Source organism: Megalops cyprinoides, chromosome 4 (genome assembly GCF_013368585.1).
Source record: "Megalops cyprinoides isolate fMegCyp1 chromosome 4, fMegCyp1.pri, whole genome shotgun sequence".
NCBI lineage: Eukaryota > Metazoa > Chordata > Actinopteri > Elopiformes > Megalopidae > Megalops > Megalops cyprinoides.
The window spans coordinates 45,141,301-45,166,794 of NC_050586.1; the positions used below are offsets into that span (position 1 = coordinate 45,141,301).

At 39.0% G+C, this 25,494-nt stretch overlaps 1 protein-coding gene across 1 annotated transcript; it reads right to left on the reverse strand.

Moving 5' to 3' along the window:
- Nucleotides 1-977: 977 nt before the first annotated feature.
- On the reverse strand, nucleotides 978-23,642 carry LOC118776609 (tyrosine-protein kinase receptor Tie-2-like). The gene is made up of 19 exons (XM_036527057.1): nucleotides 23,449-23,642; nucleotides 11,427-11,723; nucleotides 10,707-10,817; nucleotides 10,334-10,486; nucleotides 9,986-10,117; nucleotides 9,351-9,488; nucleotides 8,722-8,847; nucleotides 7,257-7,544; nucleotides 5,533-5,841; nucleotides 5,066-5,226; nucleotides 4,682-4,892; nucleotides 4,350-4,460; nucleotides 3,843-4,033; nucleotides 3,327-3,440; nucleotides 3,153-3,223; nucleotides 2,963-3,003; nucleotides 2,365-2,461; nucleotides 1,283-1,382; nucleotides 978-1,085 (listed from the first exon to the last, which is right to left on the reverse strand). The coding sequence occupies exons 1-19, from the start codon at nucleotides 23,507-23,509 to the stop codon at nucleotides 1,011-1,013; spliced, it is 2,787 nt and encodes a 928-aa protein (XP_036382950.1). The 5' UTR covers nucleotides 23,510-23,642; the 3' UTR covers nucleotides 978-1,010.
- Between the last annotated feature and the right edge of the window lie 1,852 nt (nucleotides 23,643-25,494).

A 25,494-nucleotide genomic window follows, 5' to 3' on the forward strand; every position in this document is an offset into this window, starting at 1 on the left:
TAGTCAGCTGTAAATAATAAAGAAAGAAAGCCAGTTCCAGTTGCTAATTGGCTTCTGATTAGAGGTTATTAAACACAACAGTTTAATTCTTACAAGAACAAGATAAGACAGAAGCAATGCAAAACAAACCAGGCAAACTTTTTTTTTTACGGAAATTGACTTTATTATTCAGACACCTATGTACAGGTTAAGCATGTGTTCATAATGTTTTTTCAAGAGTCATGTAAAATGTTAATTTAAAACAACTGCTTGTTTTAATCTGCTCATTTTCTCAAGCTAAGTTTTAGTTTCGTTCTATGGTCAACAGAAGCAAGGTGTGTGTTAAAGATTTTAATGGTTGCTTGGCTTCTGATTAATCACAAGGTCCTCTTGAAGCTTCTGTGGTCAGACCACAAAAACAGCCCTAGATTCACCTGACGGAGATATTTGCTGTTGAAACACTGATTTATACTCATGCAGCACAAGTTTGTTTTAATGTATTCTTTGCAATGAATCATACATTCACACATGGTACATATGAAGAATCCAGATGTGCATGTTTTTTTTCATGGTTACATTCATGAATCCGCTTCACAGACTTCTTTTTCCTTTCTTTTATTTTGTAGATCACTGGCTGAGATGATCTTTGTATTATTTGCTTCTTGTTCCACCACTTAAAGAAAATCAGACGTTTCTCCATGGTAAGCCTGTAGAACTAGGAACATTTGACGGTGAGCAATTTCATAATGCTGGAATGGATCCTTCGGTATTTGAAATGCATCACAGTGAGATGAAAAGTAGTTACATCACTTTCATACTAATATCAACATTTACAAAAGTGGCATTCTTTGAATGAAAAGAATATGCAAGATTCAAACATTAATTTCCCTCAGATAAGCACACTGGAATAAGCACACTTTACCAGGCTTTGCCAAGCCAGAAATCCCTGTTATGATTTATTGCTTAAACTGTGACACAGTTATTTACACATGCACAATCCAATGCCAGTCATCTTTTCTGAAGGGTGAAAATTATCCAGCTTCTTCTGCAGAACAGTCGATTCCTGCGTAGGTGAATTTTTCATACAGAGTGGTGTTGACATATGTCTGAAAAAAAACAAGTGGGAAATGCATTTAATTCCTGAACATTTTACTACATTGGAGCAGGGGTGGATCACTTCCCCCTGTTAAACAGATCAAATTGCCCATCTTTAATATAGATTATAGCATACATATATAGAGACAGGCGGGTTTATTTCTGACATACATCATGATGTTTTGTGTTGACGCATACTAGGTTTTACCTTTCGCTCCTCCAGCATCCTGTTGAGCGACACCAAGATCTGGGAGAAAGAGGGCCTTTCATAGGGCTTCTCTCTCCAGCACTGTCTCATCAGATCGTACCTAGGAGCACAGTGGAGTGGTTAATCACTGACTGAAGACACACCTCTTCAGACTGCATTTCAGTTCCAACTGAATCCCTACCCCCTAATACCGGCTACTTGTATTACTTGTTGCGTATTTAGTTGCATCACCATATGTCATGGATGCTGTGATCTAGTGACTATGTGATGCCATGGTAGTGTATGTACTTGTGTTCCCTTAGTTCTCTAGGCTGTTTATTGTCAAGTTAGTATAAACTAACTTGTGGTAGTGTTTTGAGTGCTGTTCTGCTCACACTCACTATTCTGGGAGTGTTGTATGCCTGGTCTGACACTGTTGCTCATTTAACTTGGATGGATACAATTCTGTTCTTCTTGCTTTTTTGCCTCAATTATACAGCAGTTTTTTTGTCCAGATATATGTTTTAAAATGCAACTTAAGTAGTAAATATGCTTGCACTAATACCAAGTGACAACAGGTGGCGCCATTTGCCAAAACGACGACAGAGAGTGTGCATTCAGCAAATACGACTTTTTAAAAATTACGTTTTGTCTTTCTTCTACTTCAGCTGGTATTACAAATTCTGTGTGAAGCTTGCCACACTTTGACACCTTCTGGAACTCTCACAGAGAAGGAGCTTAAGTGAGTAACATGCTGCTGCAAATCAAATTTCAAACAATATGCATCTCTATGGGACAGAAAAGAGTTATGAATCTGTGATATGCATCTCTATGGGAAAGAAGAGAGTTAGGAATCCAGCAGAGCACTACGGGCTACTGTAGTGCACTGTGGTAGTTGCAACAGACATTGGTTCTGTATGGGTTGAATACAGAGTAGATGATTGCATGTGTCCACTTCCTGCATGTAAGCAGGAGAAAAATCTGGGAATTGATTGTTGTCATCATTTAAAATTCTCTCCTCTGCTAAAGAGTGGTTACCTTATATTTGGATAAGTATATTATATGGCACAGTATTGTGTGTTCCAGATTCCTGATTGACTTACACCTCATCATCACAGTTGAGGGGTTTCTCCAGCCTGTAACCATGGGGAAGCTTCTCATAAAGTTCTGCACATGTCATCCCACAGTATGGAGTGCCACCTGCAGCATACACAGAGAAATCATCCCTGTTCAATATCCCTACTTGCTCAATTTTTTGTTTTCTATTAAGGACTTATGATATATCATGGGGAGGATTCTAACATTCCACTGTACAGTCTGTCCTTACATTTGAATGATATAACGCTAGTGTTTGTATTATTAAGTAATATTATTTACATCATATTACACTGAGGTCTGTGACTCAAAATGCTGTTTGAGAAAACTGAACTGTGCTTTCTGTGGCAGCTTTGGGTATAGAGGTTATATAATATATTACAATATAGTGAAACAATAACATTGTGATGTTAATTTGCAATTATCTGAAATTCTACTGATTGTGTGGAAGCATAAACAAACAGTGTTTTAGCAAATATTGTTGGATTAAGTGGTATCAGAGCTGTTGGTGCTACAGGAAAAGGTTTTTCATGGAAAAGGACAAACCGCAAGGTGGGAGGGTCAAATACCCTCTGCATGAACCACACTCATTCTCTCATGACATACCTAAGCTGACAACCTCCCACAGAAGCACACCATACGACCACCTGAAGAGGAAGAGAAATAGAAAAATCTGTCTTCTTTTGATGCATAGTTCGCATGTAAGTCATACTTCCTTTGCATACTCCCTTTATTACTCCCATATTTTTATTATGGCACTAGGTGAAAATATTTGTAATGGGGCCCAAATACTCACACATCACTGTTTGTGGTGTAAACGCTGTAATTCAGTGATTCAATCGCCATCCATCTCACCGGCAATCTTCCCTGTGACACATGCAATGAAAACAAACCATTGCTCTGAATGTGCACAGCAGGGGAGGTCAAGTGTTGAAAGTGTTTGGGCTGCACTGGCAAATAAATCCCTTACCATTGTCTTCTTCACATAAACTTCCTGCCCTCGAGAGAGACCAAAGTCTGCTATTTTTGCCACATAGTTCTCCCCCACCAGAATGTTCCTGGCTGCCAAGTCTCTGTGAATAAACTAAATATTGTTTCTGTTTCAGAAGTCAAAAAATGAAAAACAGTCAACAGGGTATTCAACATCCAGCAACAAAATATTTGATCCGTCCTTGCTGGTATAGTGACTATTTCAGTGTCAATAAAGGATGTGTGCAAGAACAGAAATGAGCATGACCTGGATATGATTGCTGTGCACAAAAATATACCTGACTGTCCTGCAGAATTGAATAATCACAATCTGCACCATAAGTAAGGGATATTCAAGATCTTTTCCTGTTGTTCACATGTTTGATCATCCATTTGAGGCACATACTGTAGAACCACCATCCTTTGGCCATGTGAAGTTGTCTATGAAACCCACATGCCTACAGCTAATGGTGTAAATGGGTCCCTGGCGGAAAGGCCTTAAAGGACTGGCACGTACCTGCTTCTGGCTGAGGTAGTCCATGCCCCGTGCAACATCTGCGGCAAAGTGCAGAAGCTGCTGGGAGGAGAGGGTGGACGCGGTGCTGTTCGCGATGGCGAAGGCTGGGTCTGTCTCCAGGACCCTGCTCTTCCTCAGGAAGTCCAGCAGATTGCCATGAGGGGCATACTCGATGGCCAGGTACAAATATCCTGAAAGGCAGAAGCATGGCTGCATTTTTGTGGGGTAAATCACAAAATGTTTTCTTTTTTCAGAGCTGAAAACATATATGCCAGTGCTAAGATGATAAAGTGATCCATTGTTTAAACCCAGAAACACCTGTCTACTTTTCTTATGCAGGAAACTGGATCCACTGCATAGCCCTGTAAAAGACATTCACTGTATAACCCAGTAAAAATAGTCATTTTTTTAGCCCAGTGACACAGGTTCACTGTATGTTCACCCAGTAAAAATAGTCCACAGTATAACCCAGTAAAAGTGATTCACTGGACAGCAGTTCAGCTGTACCTCTGTGCTCACATGCGCCCAGCAGATTGATGATATTGGGGTGATGTCCAAGTTTGCAAAGCACTTCTAGTTCCCCAGCAAAGTCCCGGTGGTCATCTTTGGAGGCGTATTCTGGATTGAGGTACAAACACAAAGAGGTATGATAACAGTGAAAGGAAAAGATTAGTCTTTGTTTGTAGGTGTGTATGTGTCAAATCTGTAATGTAATATAAATGAGGGGAATTGAATATATTATAATTGAATATAATATATTTTTCTTCTGCCCTAATCAGCCTTACTACATATTAGGCTAAATATTGAGCAAGGCATAATCAGGCTCACATGGTCCACACCTTTCATTCGTTTGATGGCTGCATCCATCCTCATTCCATCCTTTTTGATCCGAGCTTTCAGGACCTGGCCAAAATTTCCCTCGCCAATGACATCCTGGAACTTTATGTCATTCCACTCCAGGGCTGGGTAGGCCACAGACTCTGATGTGTTCTTGGATCTCTTCATCATATTGAGGGACCCAGAGCTGAACTGGACCACAGCCTCATCTCTCTAAATTACGGGCAAAAAAAATCAAGGCAGAGACCATCTTAAAAATGCATTTGATTTTAATAAAAGCATGCTTCAAATGCAGGTGACAGAATATACCTTTTGCAGAATATACCAATAAAGAACACTGGGTTGGTGATAGAACATCTGGGAATGGTAGAGGTATTCCAACCCACCACATCATTCTGGAAAGCCTGCACCATTCTACGCTGGAAGGAGGCCCTCTTCAGCTGCAGCACGATACAGAATGCCAGCAGGATGGTGATGCAGGTCAATCCAGCTGAGCCCAGGATGGCAAAAAACAGCATGTTGCCCTCCGCACCAAATGCATTCAACACTGGACAAGAAGCAGAGCCAATTGGTTAACAAGGGCGTCTTCCATTCTGCAAAATGTTAGACAATGCAATGTCCTAAAGTTCTCTCAATGTCGTGTAAAATAATGATACATGCTACAGGCTACATGTTTGTAGGCCAGATCAAGTAAAAAAATCTTTCTGCAAGATTTCGGTTGCAAACTTTTGTATAAATCTCAATGTTGCTGAACATGTAGTGTTTAATAGGTGCAAAAAGATCAAGTCACTAGTCAATGTTGTTTGTGAATTAAAAATGTACTGTCATGTGGTGGTGGCCCAGTCTGGCTTACAGGAGCTCTCCTGCTGTTTCTTGGTCACGATGTCTATCCTGGGGTTGTCTTGGCTGACCCCTATGTTGTTCTTGGCCCAGATTTCCACTTTGTAGGCCGTGTCAGCCTTGAGGCCTCGCAGTTGGAACTGCATGGCCGGGTGTTCCTGCACATTGATTTCCGCCAGCTGGCTGTAGTCAGCCAGGTTGGCGTCCTGGAAGCGGATGATGACCGTATAGATGGAGTTGCCCTCCTCCAGAGACCAGATGATGGTGGCGGAGGTGTCAGTAATGTTGCATGTCTTGATGTTAAAAGGAGGTGGTGGCAGCTCTGCCAAGGCATTGGGGAGTGGGTCAACATAGTATGTCAGATTGCCAGGAATTCAGAGACTGATATTATTAATAACATGAAGATGCTGAATTTACTGTGGCTAGGGAAAACTGGACTTTCTGATCTATGTGATTGAAGTTTACAGACTTTGATAATGGCCATCACAAAAAGGATTGATTTTTTTTTTTGTTCAACTTAAAAAAAAAACAACTCAAAAACAACTATCATATCATTAAATACATAATATTAATAATAACATACAGTTAATAATATGAATGTAATATTGATTACACATAATACAGGGGGTAGACAAATAATGGAAATGCTAAGCAATACATTAATATTTATTAACTAATAAGGGGTTGGGTCACCCTTTGTCATCAAAGCAGCCTCAGTCCTTTTTGTGGAGAGTTTTGAACTGTTTCTAGTGAAATATTGGACCATTCTTCTCAAGGGAAAGCCTCCAGTGCTTTGAAAGATGAAGGAGGGGTGGAAACTCTTTCCACACTCTTCATTAGATATTTTCTTAAAAAGGTTCTGTGATGTTTAGATCTGGTGATTGGAGAGCCCATGGAAGTAGTTTGACTTCAACCTGATGTTCATGAAACCACTTCTGAATCCATTTAGCAGTGTGTATGGGGGTGTTATCGTCTTGGTATGTGGGAACATCTTGTAGAAACAATGTCTGCTTCATAGGGTGCACCTGGTTAGCTATAATGGCTTAGCTCTCCTTGATTGTAATTCTACCCTGCAGAGTAATAATCGAACCCAATGACTCACAAAATGGCTGCCCATACCATAAAAGATCCACCACCATGTTTAACAGCTGTAAACAGGCAATATGGGTTGAAAAAGAGTAAAGAACAGTTCATCAGCTTTGTGAAGTACAGTTTTTGTCAGGACTGGGTAATGGAGATTCAGTTCTGTGGTCATTTTTGAGGCTGTTGTTTTGTTTTTTTTAGCAACTGTCCTGTGTCCTGTCTATGAGGTTCAGTTTGTGACCACTTTTAATCATTCCTGATACATTTTTTCCCTATTTTGGTATATGCCATCGTGATTTTCAACACTGTTCCCTTTGACACATTAAATAATCTCTCACCAGCTATTTGACCACTTTCAAAATCTGTTATATCTCTCATGTTGCTTTAGAAACTCTATTAAAGTGTTGATTTCAAAGCATCTTTCATAGCAAAAACATATTGGTAATTAGTATTGTCATTAATCTCAAAACACACGTGTAGACACATGTGTAGGTACTTCAAAATACAGGTCCTTCTTTCTTTGGTGTTTCCATTATTATGTCTACCCCCCTCTGTATAGGATTGGTAGCAATAAAGTTAATTGAATGAGTGAATATTTATGATATTTTAATAATAATATCAATTAATGAACAATAAAAGCACATGAGTCTTTACCATTGCTGAGGGTCCATGCTGAAACTGCTTGGCTGTACTGTCCAGGGAGACTGGTCTTCATACAAACTTTACACTCGTATTTCTGCTTGGGCTTCAGTCCCATCAGATGCAGGCTTGTGGAGTTCCTGGATAGGTGGTATGTCATGGAATTCCCGGGCTCAGAGCTCTGTAGGCACTCCACCTGGTAGGACCAGTCCCCCCTGGGAGGCCCTGTCACTGTGTCCCAGGAGAGGCTGAGGCAGGTCTGATTCACCGAAACCAGTGTGACCCCCATGGGCGAAGGCAGGTCTGTCCAAGGTGTGGGGGTAAGAGAGAAGTAATATGGATGAGGGTGACAGTGGATGTAATGATTAAGGGAACTTCGGGTGTGGGGGGGGGATTAAATTCTCTATAGTGTTAGTTAAGTTGTCCCCCAGACAGAAGGGGTGGTAGCAGGTCATACACAAAAAAGAAATAAACAGCACAGATAAGTGGGCAAAGGAACCAAGGCGTGTGGATCAGTTTGGAACCAATGACAAGATGAACACAACATTATGTGTCAATATGATAATATGCAGCCCAGAGTTGGGATAAATTCCAATTCAGTCAATTCAATAAATATACTAAAATTCAACTCATGAATTGAAACTCACCCATTGTTTTTAGACAAAAATATTATGAAATCAATAATTAAATTTTAGTTCATTCCCTGAACTGAGTTTAAATGGAATTGACCCCAGCTCTAGAGCAGTCTATTGTAGCATGTAACATATGTGATATATCTCCTCTTTATAGCTCAGTTTGCCTTCCTCAGGTTCTGCATGGAGTGGCCTCCACGGTGGTAGCCATGGTTAGTCATCACAGGAACTGACTGTCCGGCCTCCAGAAACACCATGCCACATCCAGAACACAATAATAGGATGCACAACAGTGAATGGAAGGGCATAACAGGAAGACACACGACACAAAGTCATTCTTTTTACTCACCGTCGTAGAATAACAGAGGAACTGCTGTCAAACTATTCATCGGCTTTGCTGAACACTAGTTTTAGGGTGAGTACAATTATGCGCTGTTGGCACAGGTCAGCACCTGTTTTGCAGGAACTTTAGCATGCTCTGGGCTAGAACTTCCACTCAAATGGCTTACATGATAGTGAAATGACTGGTTCTCTCTGCACTGTTTAATTTATGTTGGTCCAGTGTTGGTGAGAAAGGCATTTTGTACCTTAAGAATTTCTATTGTGGAATGCACACCCCACTTTTACTAGGTAATGCTGGCACTTCAACATGAATTAATACGTTCACCGGTCTCAAGTCCAGGGGGGAAAAAAGAAAACAGTTAAGGTCAGTAATAGTAAATTAACCCATGGAGTACTGACTGACTGTACTGACTTCTGAAGTTACTGAAGGAATAACTCTGAGGTGCAACCACCTGGTTTAACTTAGTGATAGAGCCGGAGTTTTTCCTTTCCTGTCCTGTTATTACCTTCATGCTCACAGCGAGTGCCATGCCGTCCCCTGCACACGCAGCCACGGAAGGGGTCACACCTCCCTCGGCCACCGCAGTCACACCTCAGCTTACAGCCCGCGCCGTAGTAACCCTGGCGGCAGGCTAACATCACAGGGGCAAGTCTGTCAGTGGATGGTAACTCATTTTGACAGCAGTGCATCATACTATGTCTTTAAATATCATGCAATATCATGCCCCAGGGTGTAACACTACAACACTAAATTTTCCATCATTTTTATGTTTGTGAGAAATGTTGCCGCTAGGGTCGACCCAAGAAAGTACTGATTCATATTGTGGGAAAAAATTCTTTTCATTGGAAGACGATTGATCTGAAAATGGGGATTACATACAAAAGTGGTTTAATAAATCTTGCATTTATATGAGACACTCTCTTCTCATTACACTCCAATGAGGAAAAAATGGGGCATTGCTTTCTGGGTGCCTGCTATGAAAATGAACACTAGGTCTTGCACCTAGTTCTAGGTGTCGTACATGGACAGATTGACACAGTGGGGTCATTTGTGCTCTGTCATGCCTTGAAATGAAAGGTGTGCAGATGCTCTCCCCAGTATGAATAATCAGATCCCTGAATTCAGGGCCCTCACCTTCACTGCAGTTTAGGCCCCTCCACCCCGTGGCACAGGAGCAGCCATACGGGTCACGGAGGCAGAACACCACAGAGCGACAGAGGCCGTCTTTACATCTCTCTCCACATGATCTCCCGAATTTCCCTTGACCACAAACTGCAAGAGACAAATGGCTTCATTACTTGACATACAGCGCAAGTGGTATGGCTAAGTAGCATAGCTGTCATGGAAATAGGCTTGTCATGGAACTGAAAACCCGGAATGTGGCCTGTTTAAATACCAGGTGTGTGTTTTTTCTTGAGCAAGGTTCTGAGCTGGAATTACTTACAACACCCATTCTGCATCTGTTACCTTATGTAAAATAATATGCTGTGTAATTGCCTGTTATAAGGTATCTGCCAAACAATTTTAAAACAAGGACAGGGTAATTACTTGAACCATTTTCACAGTAAAGGATTTCACAGCACAGCTGGATTTGAAATTTGCCTGCAGCAGAACTGCATCGCAAGTTTTGAGGAAGCACATCACTTTTGAACAACAGAACACACAGAAAAGCACTAGCAATGCTACAGGAACATGCGGCCACAACTGCGGCAGCCATCCCATGAACCCACAGATTCAGGTGTGCATTGTCCACGACAGTGGCCCTTTACCAATTTCACAGGTCTGGCCCCTGAAGCCAGGAGGGCAGAGGCACTCTCCAGTATCGTCATGGCACACTCCTCCATTCACACACAGCGGACAGGTTCGAGAACAGTCAGGTCCCCAAGACCCCGCTGGGCACTCTTGGATGGAATCACAAAAACATCATTAGATTCACTACAAGAGGTTTCACCTGTACCATAAAAATCCCTGTAAGCATTTGTTTTTATATATTAAGACATTGTTCCAACATAGAAAAAATGTAATGCAGTTGCACCGTAGAACAATGTATGCTTCCCATACTGGTGTGATCCTGCATTGCACAGTGCCTGGAAGGAAAAGACTGTAGTCGCACTAACTTCTTACTATCAGCCTAGTGATTGCAGAGGTGGAGATGGCCGCAGACATGTATCTGACGGTGTAGACCCCAGAGTCCTCCGTCTCCACGGAGTGGATCGGGTAGCTCACTGTCTCTGAGATCTCATAACTTGGCACGGAGTGCATGAAGGAGCCTTAAACAGAAAAGAGGGAGGAGGAGAATTTAGAGGAAATTCCACTTCAGCCCTCCACTGAGTCCGTCAAAGTGCACTCTCAGGATTGCCTGAACTTCGCAACAGCACTTAAAGCACAGCATTGCTTAATCTTAATGTCAAGCATAAATCTTCGAATATTCCTTTTCCTTCAGACAGCTTCTGCCCCTCAGATAGCTCCCCCTGTGTTTAACAGTCTTACCGTTTTTAAATATGTTTGCATCCTCTGCAACAGTTTTCTTGCGTGTGAAGGAAATGTTGACGTTTTCTCCAATGCTGGATGTGATTGTTAAAGATTCTGGGTAGAATGCAGCTGGAAGGCGAAACAATGTGAGTTTTTTTTTTTATTTGATTTATCACGCTTTCTTCAAGAAATGAAAGGACTGATTTTATAGGCCTGTGCTAGATTCAGCTCTTGGAGGAAGAGAAATGGAAATAAACAGTTTTTGACGGGAAGTCAGCCTATTGAAGTCCACTATTCCATTCATCCTTGGAGTTACTGTGTTTAATTTGGGGCGAAACCCCCCTTCAACATTTTAGCATGTCTGGTTTAGTGTTGACAAAGCAGCACTCTTGACACCTGCATATCAGGGCACACTACCTTTGAGGGTCTGTTATCATACAGCAACCTCCACTTAAAATCTCCATTATGACAAAAAAGACTATATGCAAAAACTATATGCAATGTAACAGTGCATTTTGTCATGAGCTGTGTGAAACAGTTTAAGCAAGCGTCACGTTTTTCCTCAGTTTTCATTCATTTTAGCAATGACCAAGCTCCTAACATTGTACAGCAAAATTAAAAAAACACATGATTATATTTGCTAACTCAGTATGCAGAGAATGTGTAGTAATTTATGATTTGATAGACAGACAGTATACAAAGTCAAGTAGGTAAGATGAAACCATCTGGGTGTGTTACCTTCACTTAGCATCTTGAATGTGTACACATTACTTGTGGGGTCAGCATTTTTTATTCTGCAGTAGAAAGCCCCAAAGACATCCACATCTTGCTGTTTCCAGCTAATCTTTGAGGCCAGTCTGTACTCTCTGTCTTGAGTGACTGTCAGGTTATCGAGATTCAGGGGAAAGTCCTGCCCCATGCTGGGCAGTGCTGAGGTGCTCCAGTCGCCACTGACACAGTGGAGGGAAGAATCATATGAGGACCCCATGGGTTCTGGGTTCACCAGAGTCAAGTCTGTTGTTTGAAGTGCGTTACCTGAAAAGACAACCAATTTCACTGTCATTTTCTACTGTCTCATGAAACAGTTGATTCTGGACCTAAGGGGTATGAATTCCATTTTGGGTAGTTTAAGTATTGAACAAAAGTTTGTACTCATATACTTACATACAAACACAGCTCAATAGGTTATGTCTGGCTACAACCTTTCTATATTGACCTTTATTGCAAACGCTTCATAGAAAATTACACTCATTGTTGCTCTCCCTTCTAAGTGGTCAGAGTGGTCAGTTGATTCAGGCCTTCCATTCTCACAAATATCCAATCAATACCTTTCTGAAATTGCAGGGGTTGGTGGATCCCTATTTAAAATGCCTACTTGGAAATTTTCAGAAATTCCAGAGTAAATACATGGAAATGCTACCATGGTTTGTTTCCTTAGGGGAGCTGTCCATACTGTGGATTATTGATAGAAGACAGTGTTTGTTAGAATCTGCTATTCAATTTGGAGTGTCCTTGCATTTTGTAAGTATTAGTATTTCTCATTCCATGACTTCAATATCGCATCTCCAGATCAATTTAAAGTTCTGATGGTGCATCCCATGTAAAGCCATTGTTGAATAGCAATAAACAAGTCAAATGGCCATTCTACAGCATTATTGCATGCGTAGGACAACCTACAACTTTATCATAGACATAATTCTGATGTGAATAATATGGTTGGAATGTTGTAATTGTGGTGGTCAGTTTTGTGCACTGAATTGTCAATTTAAACAACACACAACTTTTTATACATTATATCAGATGGGTTGCAGTACTCTTGAGGCTGAAGGTTGCACCAGTTTGTGTTGTATTGTTAGCGTCATTTCTTGTTATCCAGCTTTACTAGCACCTGGGGACAGTTCATTAGTCTGCATGTGAAACCTGTCAAGACTATTGTTTCTCTTTTGTAGCTGCGGTTTCCTACCAACCTAATTAAACTGCTCCTATAACTTGCACTAACTTGCACAACTAACATATTTACTATTCCACTCCCAACAAGTGTTGCATGGATTGGGTTTGGATTTTTAGTTTTTCTTTCCTTTCCACATTTGTTAACCTATCTGAAATTCTCACAACACATACTCACAACATATATACACTGTTACTAGGTGATGGCCTAACCAACCTATTCAACACCAAACCACTACTGTATGGCTGCTGCTGCAGAAACACATAGTTCAACTGTCAGTGAAAAAAAAATGTACATCATGACTTATACATAGGTTTGGGTTATAGGTAGCTTGCCAGCTAGCTAATTAGATGGTATAATGCACCCTCCACAATGTGCACCTACCAGTTTGCTGTCTAACCTGTGTTTACACGCACACATTTCTTCTTGGAATTGTTATTCTTGGAATTGTCACAATACCATTAAATGGCTAATAAATTCATAGAATGTGCAGACTCAGAAAGGGGTGGGAGTGTGAGCGGGGATTGATAGCCCGCCCAGATGACATCACAGGTCAACACACCTTCCTCTGGAAAGGGTTATGCCATTAAGATTTGGCCTTTCAAGCTCCCCACTCATATAGTATACAAGATATTTAACCGTGAATACACCTTAGCTTTTTTCACACAGTTTAGTTGTTGGTGTGTGCACATATTCAGGTAGTTGACATGCCTTGTGGCAAGGATATAGCATGAAAGGAAGGCTACACCCATGGTACACTCACATAGTTAATTTTTTTTAATTTAGCACAGTAATTTTCACGTGATTAGTTTGACTGCATCTTCTGATAATAATAATATAATAATTTCCCCTTGCTCGTGACTTAATTTATTTTAGTTGAGGTGTGAAATTAGGTATAAATGTTTTATTACCATGCCACATTGAGTCATGTCACCATAACCATTACTGTAACTTTTGGTAGACATTGGCTAAACCTAGTAAAAGATAAATTAGCATCTGTAGCCATGTTTTACACTGTGGTAACAGCTGTGTTTGTCTGATTCTCTGTGAAGAAGAGCACTTTGGGACAGCAACCCAGACTGATTAATGAACTGCTGAAATGTAGGCTATGCGGCTGGATATGTTGAGGAGGTATAATGTCTGAACAGCTGCAATGCTGTAATTTCCTAAAAAATAAAAAAGGTATCCTACATGTCCTCTTACAAGAACACTTTATTGCATATGCAAAATGCATTATTATGTTTCATGGGACTTACAAAGGCCCGACAGACAAGGATGATTCATTAACAATTTGCCATGCACAGAGGTCACTGGGGTAAGATTTCACATCTTTTATTTTATTTAGGACTTCTGGTTTCCAGAGTAAAACCCCTTGGGATATAACATCTGATTAGCAGGAGAATCTTTGGAAGAGGGCACCAAGGTAATACAGACTAAAAGAAAACCTGTAAAGTAAAACCTTCACATTAATTATGATAACAATGTTCAATTAAAAACACTGTCTTATATATGCATTATATATATATGTATATATATATATATATATATATATATATATATATATATATATATATATATGTGTGTGTGTGTGTGTGTGTGTGTGTGTGTGTGTAGGTTCTCATATTGGATAGGAATAAAATGTAAGGCGGCAGCAGTTGTACTTTCTAGAGTTTCTGAATGAACTCTAGTCCTCCACTTGTCCTAGTCCCCGACCCCAACTGTGTGTGTGTGTGTGTGTGCATGCATGTGTGTGTACATGTGTGTGTGCATGGGTTTTAAACAATATAAAATTGCCTTAGATGGGCTGGCAAACCTTAGCTTAGCTTGTCATGCTACTAGCACAGGCTTTGCATAAGATCATGAAAGGATTTTTTAAAACAATTACAATAACAGCATAGTCTTGTCTTGATACTGTTCTCTCAGGGCAATTGTAATGGTGACATTGAGACATTCACTTGTTATGGTTTTGTTAAACCCATGCTAATATATTCTTATTTGACAGTAAGCGTTATATTTCTTACTCTACAAGAGGATTGTTTGCCTCTGAACTGCCCTACATCCTGTGACGTTATCTAAAAATATGTTTAAATGTTTAAATATGTTTAAATTGTTTTTTAAAAATATAAAAGTTTAACAAAAAAATAAAACTTTAACAGATCTGGAGGTTCCACAACTGGTTTTCCAGTGAAAATTTTAGTGTTCATTTTTCAAACATTTGAAAAATTTAGTGGTCAGATATTGCCATTTTAGTGGTTTACATTTATGATGTGTTTGAAACTGGCTAAACCTCATTGACCTCGATTTTATTACAATTGTGATTTTAATGGCAAAGTTAAAACAATGGTTGACACATTTTGCTAGCTAATTTTAATTCTTAACTAGAAAAAAAAACTTACAAATGATGAGGTAAAATGAACAATGCAGTAGATGACCCAGTTTTTGTCTTATTTATCTGAGAAATGTCCATACATAAATCCATCAAACTTGGAACAAATCTGCAAAAATACTGTTAATTCATGTTAAGTATTTGAATGCCTCTGTGTTGTTTGCCTCTTGTGTGCATTTATGTATGTTCTTACTGTTATCACCTGCAACACAGGTAAGAATCCAGCTAGCTCACTTGCATGTTGTTTCATTAGTTATATTTGATAATCGAAACGCCATACTAAAATACTGTAGCCATCACTTATGTTTAGCTGGTTAAGAGAGCATGCATGTCAACTATAGCATTTTCGATGACATATTTAATCAGATACACTCTGTGTATTTTCCTTGTACACTTTCTGGGTACTGTCTGTTACATTTGCAGCTGCCTAGTGTATTTTTCAGTCATTTTGGAAAAGCAACTGCTGAAACTGACAGCAACCTTAGAGGACCTCTATAAGGCAATGTGTAGAGGTTAATCCAATGTTACTGAAAAGCAAATACCAAAATGATACCCACAAAACAGTGCTACTTATTCCTATAAACACATCTTGTTGAATTTATTATTTAAAAATTCTCTAGGTATTGCAATGGTTTTTCTGTAGGTATTGCAATGGCTTACACCCATAAAACAGTAATCTGATTCAGCCTGAGATGTCTGTTGTCTTTGTACGTGAATTATCACCCTGAATTGTATGCTGGTTTGTTTCTGTCTGATATTTTATTTATGTGCAATGATGTTGTCTGGAGTGTCCCATTCAATTTCTGCATGAAGTCATTTTCTGTCTATCCATAGCCAATGTGCTAAGTTTTCTTCCAGAGATACACTCTTACTCCCATCATCAAACTGCCTCTAAGACCCAAACTCAGTGCACTGCTGAAGGAAGGGCAAAACAGAATGGCAGGGAATGCTTGTTATTTAACACATCAACACAGTAGTGTAAGATTTCAAAGGGAACCAAAATGAATCTGAAATGGTTTGGAATAAACACTATATCTTCATTCCGTGTGCTGTTGTCAAGACGACAGAGATGATTCATCGCGTGTCATATGTGACTCTCCATGTGGTTTACACCCTGTGGGTCAGTGATCCATTTAGCAGAGCACTGACCTTGGCTTGCAAGCTCTGCTGACATGATCTGTTCCACATGTCCCCAGTTCAGCTTATCCACTGGCATGTAGTCCTCTACATTAAGGCTCTTGTAAATCATGAACAACTGAAATAATACTTGGCTCTTAGAAAGTTCTGCCATCATTTCTCATGGCTTGTGAGACTCAGTTTAATTTATATGGATCCTAACTTCTCTTTTGGAAGATGAACTAAGCTCAATCAGTGAGATTGTGAGTGTATCCCCATATTGTATATGGAATTATACTGAATACATATACACATGTATTAATGTAATAATACCTTCTTTTACAATTCAAATTAATTTAAACCTCATGCTAACAGGGCATACCTACCTGCACATAACACTCTGTTTCTATGGTAACTAGCTGCAATGGTGGCTCTTTTATACAGTACTAGTTAATATTAAAATCATGAGGCCATCTTTCACTGACACTTAAATATGACCAAAGTGTATATTGTGACCCATACTACATTATAACCATAACATAGTAATTTACTTGCTCTCAAAGGGGCCAGCAGAACACAATGAATCCTACAGTAGACCTACAGTAACACTGAAGGCTATTCCAAGAAATGTCTCCTAGATTGGTAGTGACATACATGAGTAGTAGCATGTCCCTTACCCTACCATATAAGCTGTGAAAAGCCAAAATGGCAGCAAGGAGTCACACAAGGATTACAGGTTAAGAGGGTTAAGTAAGCAACCATAACCTTTACTTACCATGAAAACCTTTCAGAATCAGACTGTTCCTACCATGAATTTGCAGCACATTATCTATGCAGTTCACCAAGGGGTTTCCTTGCAGCTGTGGTGTTACTCACAGTATAACCATCATCCAGGTGAACCTTGCATTTCAGAAATTAACAGGACATTGCAGAGTACATGGATGGACACTGTGTTTAGTTCCTCTTTGTATGGTTTTGCACATAGTGCTAAGGATCAATAGCTACAGATCAAGGCTAAACAAGACGCTGTGACATGCACAGAAATGTGTGAACAAGAGGTTCATTATGAGGTCTGCTTCCTCTCTTTTCAGAAAATTTTGCAATAGGCAGCTTACACAAAGAATTCATATTGACTACTCTTGTGTTTTAAGGAGGCCGTTTGGTCTAAGCGTCTACTCTATCCCAAAATGGCAGCTATGCACTCAAATGAGTCACATGAAAGACTTAGTTACTTAGAACTTAGGCACTTAGAACCTCTCCTCCTGCCACTGAAAATGAGACAAATAGCTATTATGAAGGTAAAAGCTAAGGAACTGCTCTTCTTGTCCAAAGGGCAACCTCTTATCATAGAAACTGTAGTTTCAATTGTGGGCAAAATGTGAGTCTGTTAATAAGTATAGACTATTAGCAGAATGCAGAAAAGGGGTCATAAGAAAGCACAGGAACACACAGCAATACAGGTATGAAACTGATAAAGGTCAACCTTTCCTCTGAAGATGGTACCATGGTGTATTACAGCTCCTTTTTATAAAGAGGATACTTTGTTCACCAACAAGTTTGCATGCCTGATTCAATAAAGATTTCTTCATAGTCTTTTAGTTTAAAGGCATCAAAAAGATATAGTTTTGAAATCACACTAATATATTAAATTGTCCAAAATATCATTTACACCAATTTCTTCTAATGAAGTATGTTAAATTCAAAACCTTGTAGAATCAGAGTTTTAATTTACAAATTGCACAGTAGGGCAGCAGTGCTCAGTAAAGTGATTAATATGCCTGTTTTTGACCATTGTGAATTTGAAGATATGTTTGTTATTGTCCTTGCTTGTGTTGACCTCACTGACATTTCACTGTCTAAATTAATACTTTTGCATGGAAATGAAAGCTTATATGTTCTTTTATACCAACTTGTACTGTCAAGTTAGACTACTCACAACATTCATTGAATATCATTTTTGCAACTGGTAATCCATGGGACAAAACAATCATTTTAAGGGTCCTGTTTTGATGTACATGACACTAGAGACATACAGAATCATACAGAAACTGATTTTTTCAATGTCATGACACCTGTAAATTTTGCAAAATCTCATTTCATTGTTACAGTACATGTCATCAAACTCCAACCAGTGTATATGTAGGCTTAAGAACCAAGGTTCACATGGACTTCACAAGAATGGAGCTTTTTTTGGAGCTTTACTAGGCAAATTTCTTTATCCATATGTTAATTTCAGATTGCTTTTATGACAAACTTCTGCCCACAAGGACCCAGTTTTTATTGCCCAGTATATTAGCATAAACTGTATATCTGACATTTACTGATACTTGTAACATAAGTAATATGCAAATAACTATTTCAATGAGATCCTGTTCTAAATTGCAAAAAAAAAAATGCTAATGTGGAAATGTAAATATTTCTGATAATGCTGACAGCTGAAATGTTGCAGGGTATAAAAGGAAGGGATCACTATTGTTCCTGCAAGACCAGTCTTCATGTAAGTTTTCAGGGTGGAAGTTACTCCTGCTGCGTAAGAAACATGCAACTAAATTTTAAATTCCAGAAGGGGTTATAAAATGGCATGCACATTTCTGTTTATGGCCCATTTGCTCTGTGAAACAAAGCATTTAATCAGTTTATTGGTTTAATCTTCCCACAGAATCTTGGGTGTGGGTCCTACTGGCTCTCTGAGTGCATGTCTAAAAAAATGAAAATAGAAAACAAAACAGTGTTATGAAACAGCACACTGAAGGAGAGGCCAACCTTTCCTTTTTTCTGCCTTGATCGAATGTTTTACACTGGCTATTTTTCAGTGTGAGACAGGTCATTTCAGCAGTGTTTCCCAAACACGCCTACTCCATTTTCAGATGCATACACAGGTAGATTTTGGTGGACAAGCACAGGAACAGTTGTATTCTGGTTTGTCTTGACCAAAGCAATTGGATCTGATGTGGGCACATGGTACAATACTGACTGGTGCTGCTTAAAATCCAGTTCATTCCAAAAAATGTGACACTAGAGCATTCTACACTGTTGTAGAACTCAAAGTTTCACTGTGCTACTGCTGCAGGGTCAGCACATCATTGTCTTTGTCTGCAGGCTGATGGAACTAGAAACAAGAAAGATGCTTGCTGTGTGTAAGTAAGAGTGCTTGAATATATTAGTGTACATGTAAAATCAGGCCATTATAGGTTGCTGTGGAAAACAATATCAGCTTCTGTTGGCATTTTGTGCCATACCCAAAATCCTTTGATTGTGATGACAAGGCATCATTGAGAATGTTAACATCCAGCTTTATTCTACAAAGCAGTTGTGAACTTGTTGGCATGTTAAATAACAATTTTATTTTGGAGGTCATCGAGGTCACAGAAGTTTGTGAAATTGCAAAACTAAGAAGAATTACAACAGAAATCATTTAACAGGCAACAAAAAATTGCAAAATAACAATACTAGGCTTGCTATTCCCTCAAGGATATTTCTCTAATTTTTTTGGCTTGCGCTTCACCATCAAGCAAATAATTCCACTTGTAATTGTTGGAAGTCAAATGTGAAGCATGTTGCTTCACAGATACTGGCACAGATTTTAAGCAAAGTGGCAACCACTGCTGCGAGCAGAGGAGTTCCTGCTAAGTACTGCTAAATGCTCAAAGGGAGAGATTTACAAAAGCCTCAGATCAAAATGTTGCACAGCATGTAACATTCTGATAGATTACAAGCAAAAATGTACACTCAGCTTCTTGAAAGTGCTTTACATAGGATTTCCAGTTGGGCATGGTGAACAATTAGTGGTAAAATAAAATCATAAAAAACATGTGACCAGATCTTGCTGCCAGTGTGTTGTGAATCCTGGAGAGCAAACTCTTGAGTTTCTCACCAGCCCTAACATGCTGATATTGCATTGCTAAGTTTTACTGGTCCTATTTCTGTTTTCTATGTTTAGCAGCTGCTACACTAAACACACCAATTTGCACTGCATTTTTTTATCATCATGAAGATGACAGAGGACAGTTAAAAGTTGTCAAATTGTGGGATATAAAGGTACAACTTACTGTTTCACATGAGGGGGGGGCAGTGACTGGAAGTTAATTTACACTTACAAATGATTGTTATTGGTAGAAGTTATAAGATTAGGGTTGTAGTACCCTTTTTAATAGTGTCAGAAGAATTACAGTATGAGTGTAAATGTTTCTGAATGCCCATGCCCCCACGGTGACATGTCTAGTTAATTTAAAGCTAATCAAATCTGGTTTTTAAAAGAATAGTCAATAATGCAATTATTACATGTTTCAGTCTTGCTGTCACTGGTGTTATTATAATAAATCTGTGACTGTTAAACACTAAAGTTGGAGGCTCACATTAGAAGACCAGCCAGTAAGTGCATTTTTTCAGGTACACTAATTTTCCCTGCTTTGTGATTACTGACATTCACCATCAAGATTTTATAATGACACATACATTCTAAGCAACACTGTAACTGCATAGTAGTATTTGATCACAGCACTAAACAAAATTTACAAATGGATCTGTAAATTGTAAAAAAGCATTCATTGAGAGTATAGTGCATAGAGTACCTATAGTACATTTGAGCAAGAAAGGTAATGTCATTATTGTAGAAAACATTATACAGACTTCCAAAAGACTTTCAGACATCAGACAAATGTTTGCATGTTTTGGATATCTGAAACATAATCAAACAGTAATTGTGTTTGTGCTTGCACAAGTGTAATACTGATACTGTATTGTTAAATCTGATTAGCAGTCATGAGTGACCAGTGTGACTGACATAGTACCTGTTTATGCAGATGGATATTTACTAGGGATGTAACGATACCAAAAACTCACAGTACAATAATATCATGATAAAAAGTCCACAATACGATATGTATCGCGATATTAAAAAACGAAAAGAAAAATGACTTGAAAAAATGTCCTTTATTAAGTAATAAATCAGCATTTTTATTCATATAAAATTTGTTTTTCCTTTTAACTTAAAATGCTTCTGCTTTCCTTCTTTAATAAAATAAAATAAAAGTAGCCAGCCATGACCTAAGCATGTGCAAAAATTGGCATGAATTGTCTTTGGCAATGAGTGATTGAACTACAGTATGTATGTACAATTCAGAGGCAGCTCCTGCCAAATCTCTCAGGGGGGCCAATTGTTGCGATGATGGCTAAGGAGACCCATTCAATGGGTAAATTAACAACTAGCTAACTAGACATTGTCACATTGCATTGTGCAAATTAGTCAGCCAGCGAACTTGACATCGTCACATTGCACACAAAGCATTAGTTACTTCGCAGCCTGCTAGTCACATGTTCCACTCATACCAGCTCCGCAAAAATCCCTGGTTATATGATTCACCCCCCATCTTGTAGATCCTTTCTTGGTGTTTAAATTTGGTCTGGGTGGTCTTAATTCAAACAGTTTGCCATGGCCCATGAGCAAATGTATTGCAATTTTATTAGTTAGTTTGACACTTAGATATATTGGCAACTAGAGAATGTCTGTTGTGTTGAGAATTAAATATTTAGGTTCACTCTTCCATTTGCAATAGATTTGATCCCTATTTAGCAAATAAAAAATCTAACTCCTTTGTGAGAAGGTTGAATGTAATGGTGATATTTTGGCCTATCTGATACTGGCAAGAATCTGATAATCCAAGCAATTGCTAAAATCAGCTATCATGGTGTCTGTTTGCTAATCAGCAGAATTTGTTGCTTAGAATAACTGTTTAGTGTAAGTTGTAACTCAAACAAACCAATTAATTCCTGCAGTGTTTATTCCAGGGATATCTTAACAACAATATCCTCCATATATACTTTGGTCATTTTAAACCGATGGATTTTCTGCGTTGTTTTCTATGTTGATTAAAGCCATTTTACAAAGATTTGTTTGTGTTATATATTGTGGACATGTAACACGGATTTGAGCTCTGAGTTAATTTGTTCACAAAGATAGTGGGTGTTTTTGAGCTGTGGAAGACAGGAAAGGAGATGGAGTTCCTATCTATGTTGTATGTAATTGTTCAATTAATGAACACTTTTAAAAGACCTCTATGGTCGTCTAAACTTTATATACTGTCCTTCTGAATTTCTTCAGAATCCAAGCTAACAGCGTCAGCTTCTATAACTGTGTTTTTCAGAAAAGAGAAATATGCATCAGAACATATGGCAATCAGCTGTAGTATAAGTTCCCCAGCTTCTGTTTCACTGGTGACACACATCAGGCATGTGAATGCCATGAGTCTGACTGATTTCAATTGGTTGTTTAATGATTTGTTGATATGAGCTGTTGATATCATGATGCATCTCTCCTGATTATTTACATTCTCCCAATTTCCGCTTCACTGAAAGGACTTGTGACTGAGAACAGTTACATCTGCAACCACAAATGCACACATGTATGGATTTACAGTACACTAATCAATGCATCCCTGAAAGTGTCCCTGCTTTTATATCATCACTACTGAACCACTTTCCACTTTCAAATACACACATGCAGGCACAGAATCCAGTGCTCTAGACACCATACTATGTTGCACCCAAGTGGAGAATTTAACACATTTGTTTTCCCCTTTTAATAATGTTCATGGCAAAGTTAATATTTTTCAGAAGCAAGTTTCAGATCCAGTTTCAGAAAAGGTGCCCACACATGTCTGTGTGACTTGGTTGCGTGTGAGACAATTACAGTTATCTAAAATAATGCTCAGAGTGGTTATAGCAATATATCAATTATTGGATTTCCATCAAAATAACATATTTTCTTTTCTAAGTTCTGAAATTAGTAAATGACCTCATGACAGCAAACAGCATTCACCTAACACAATGATCTGTGATTGTTACCAGAACAAAAGTAGAATATCATTTTATTGTATAATTATTTTTAGATGGAAAGATGTGAAATAAACAGCTCTGCCAGCGACACCAGTTACTCAAAAAAATGTGTTATCAATTGCCATTAACAAGCAATATAGCCCTTAACACTTTTATCAAAAAATTATATTTTTTAAAAAATTATATTTAAAAAAAATATATATATTTTAATTATAAATTATATTTTTTCTCCTTAAACATTTAATTTATGGTGTTTTTCTACAGAATTCTATCTTGCTGAGACCACATAAATTTTGAAATGCAGTGTCAAAATGTTTTCCTAAAGCTACCAGATTAGCTCATCTAATCTCTCCTAACCAGTAAAATTAAAGCAGCAAAGCATTTTAACTGCTGTTATGTTACAGAATACAGAGTTCAAGTCCTATAGACGGGACAGCCAGTCATTGCTTTCTGCGAGGGAAACCAGAGTTACGCACCTGAGACCAAACAGCAGACCATGTGGAGCAGGCTGAGGGAGAAGTAATCCATGTTCCTCATGGTTCAGGGAAAGAGAGGCAGGTGTTACACCTGATAAATGGGTCTGGAGTGGACTGTGACTGATGACAGAACCAAAAATCCAGAGAGAGTCAGAGAGACCCATCTGTGCACATCTCTGCAGTCTCCAAAATGGCAGCACTCCCTTTCTGTTGCTCTCTCTCCTTCTCCCTCCCTTTCCCCCACTCTCTCCCTCACTGCTGTCCAGGCAGTGGGAGTTTAGTTCCTTTTTCCTGTTTCCTTCTTACAAACAATTACTTGACATTAATTACATTTAGCAGCCCTTGATGGTCTCTATAGTCCTTAACATAACCTCAAACAAAAGCCTTTCAAAACCTCTAGGAAAGCCCAGGGCATTCTTTAAGTCTCAATGTGTCCATAAATCTGAGTACTAAAAGTGTTACTTTTTGTTTCTTATGCAGTATTTTTTAAAATAAACAGGAAGAAATGCACAGCTTCATTAAATATATATCATCTCATAGTTTTGTTGCTCAAAGTTGAGGAGAAAGCACTTTGGACTTTCATTGAATCTGGACCATTCAGTCAAGAGACTGAAAGTGTCCAATTGAGACCGAAAACACAGGCCAGCAATCATGATACACCATGGCCAGCAAAATACAGTATCAGAGGTTTGGCCCATCTTATGATGACATTTTGGACCACTACAGGCCAATAGCAGTTTATCTTTTATATTTGCTGTCTTCCCCGACAGCTTTCAGCTTATTTTTAATGTAGAGGAATCATTGCCTGACTGAAGGGAATGTCTATTCCTTTGACACATAGTCGAATTTGGAATGGTCTGTTGTGCAAAATTGATGGTAATCCAGCTAATCTTAGAAACTCACAACTCAGTTTAAGAGTGTAAAATTTACATAGGATTCTAGTTTTTCCTCATGTGCACATAGCTTGGTGAAACTTTGCTTGAGTATATTTTGCTCATTAAATCGCAGTGAGCAAAGGTATTGTCCTGACATTTTGATTTGTAACTCGTCGTTTGTTTAAATTTTTTGTCTCAGACTTTCATTTTACATTATTTGTAGCCTGCCATGTGCCACAACTGAGATGCAAGTCAATCAAAGAAGAAAATGTTCTGGGGGAAACAGCACTTTTGAGAAATCTCTTCAAGTGCCAGTCAAACTTTATCCAGCCAACAACTTTAATTGCATTAAAAAGAACAGTGTGGTGTAGTGGTTGGGACCAAGGCTCACAACCCAAATATTGCTAGTATGATTTCCTGGTGGAGCACTGCTGTTGTACCCTTGAAAGGTAAGTAACCTCAATTGCCTCATTAAAATATTCAACTGTTATGAATGGATAATGTAAAACATTGTAAGCTATGGAAGCTGTTCTGGGTAAGAGTGTCTGCACAGCAAGTGTAATGTAATTGAAAAACGGAATAACATACAGTGACAGGAGCAATGGGAGAGGACGGTAGTTCATTAGTGGAGTGAATTTATGGATATGGGCCTGTGAATGCCAGACTTTGTGAGGGATTATGCGTATCCCTTCTTGCTGAAAGCAGGTGGGAATCCGAGTGTGTATGTGTGTGGGAGGGGTGGGACTCTTAAAGCCTGAGGATTTCCTGCAAGCAGTGAGTCTCTCCATCTTTTCCAACAGCTTTTCCTCTGAGAGAGCAAATAGCAGCATTGAGTGTGGGGATGTGCCCGGTGCTGCAGGGAGAGTAATGGAGGAAAGTGTGCACACCATGCTCAAGGGGTGATGGGGCTGTCTTGTCTGTTATTTCCCCAGTAGAGGCACTGAGATAGACCTTCCAGGGTCCCCTGAGGTCTCATCCATTGCTCCAGGTTCTGCTGGCTCAGGGCCACTCTATTGTATTGATGCAGGACAGCACTGTTACTTTAAGGAGAGTGAAGGCGATCAGTAATTGACTACCAGCTGTGAGCCAATAAAACAGAGTCCAATATAGTATTGACATAAATACAGTGTACAAATGATACGACTGAAATTTGGAAAGGCAGCATAAATAC

Excerpts from the sequence above, each read along its gene's own strand:
- LOC118776609 (XM_036527057.1), bottom strand. The coding sequence starts at position 23,509 with ATGAGGAACATGGATTACTTCTCCCTCAGCCTGCTCCACATGGTCTGC. Across the intron at positions 4,461-4,681 it reads AGCCATCAAACGAATGAAAG|AATACGCCTCCAAAGATGAC; the intron begins GTGTGGACCATG and ends ACCTCAATCCAG. Across the intron at positions 2,462-2,962 it reads GTGGGAGGTTGTCAGCTTAG|GTGGCACTCCATACTGTGGG; the intron begins GTATGTCATGAG and ends TGTATGCTGCAG.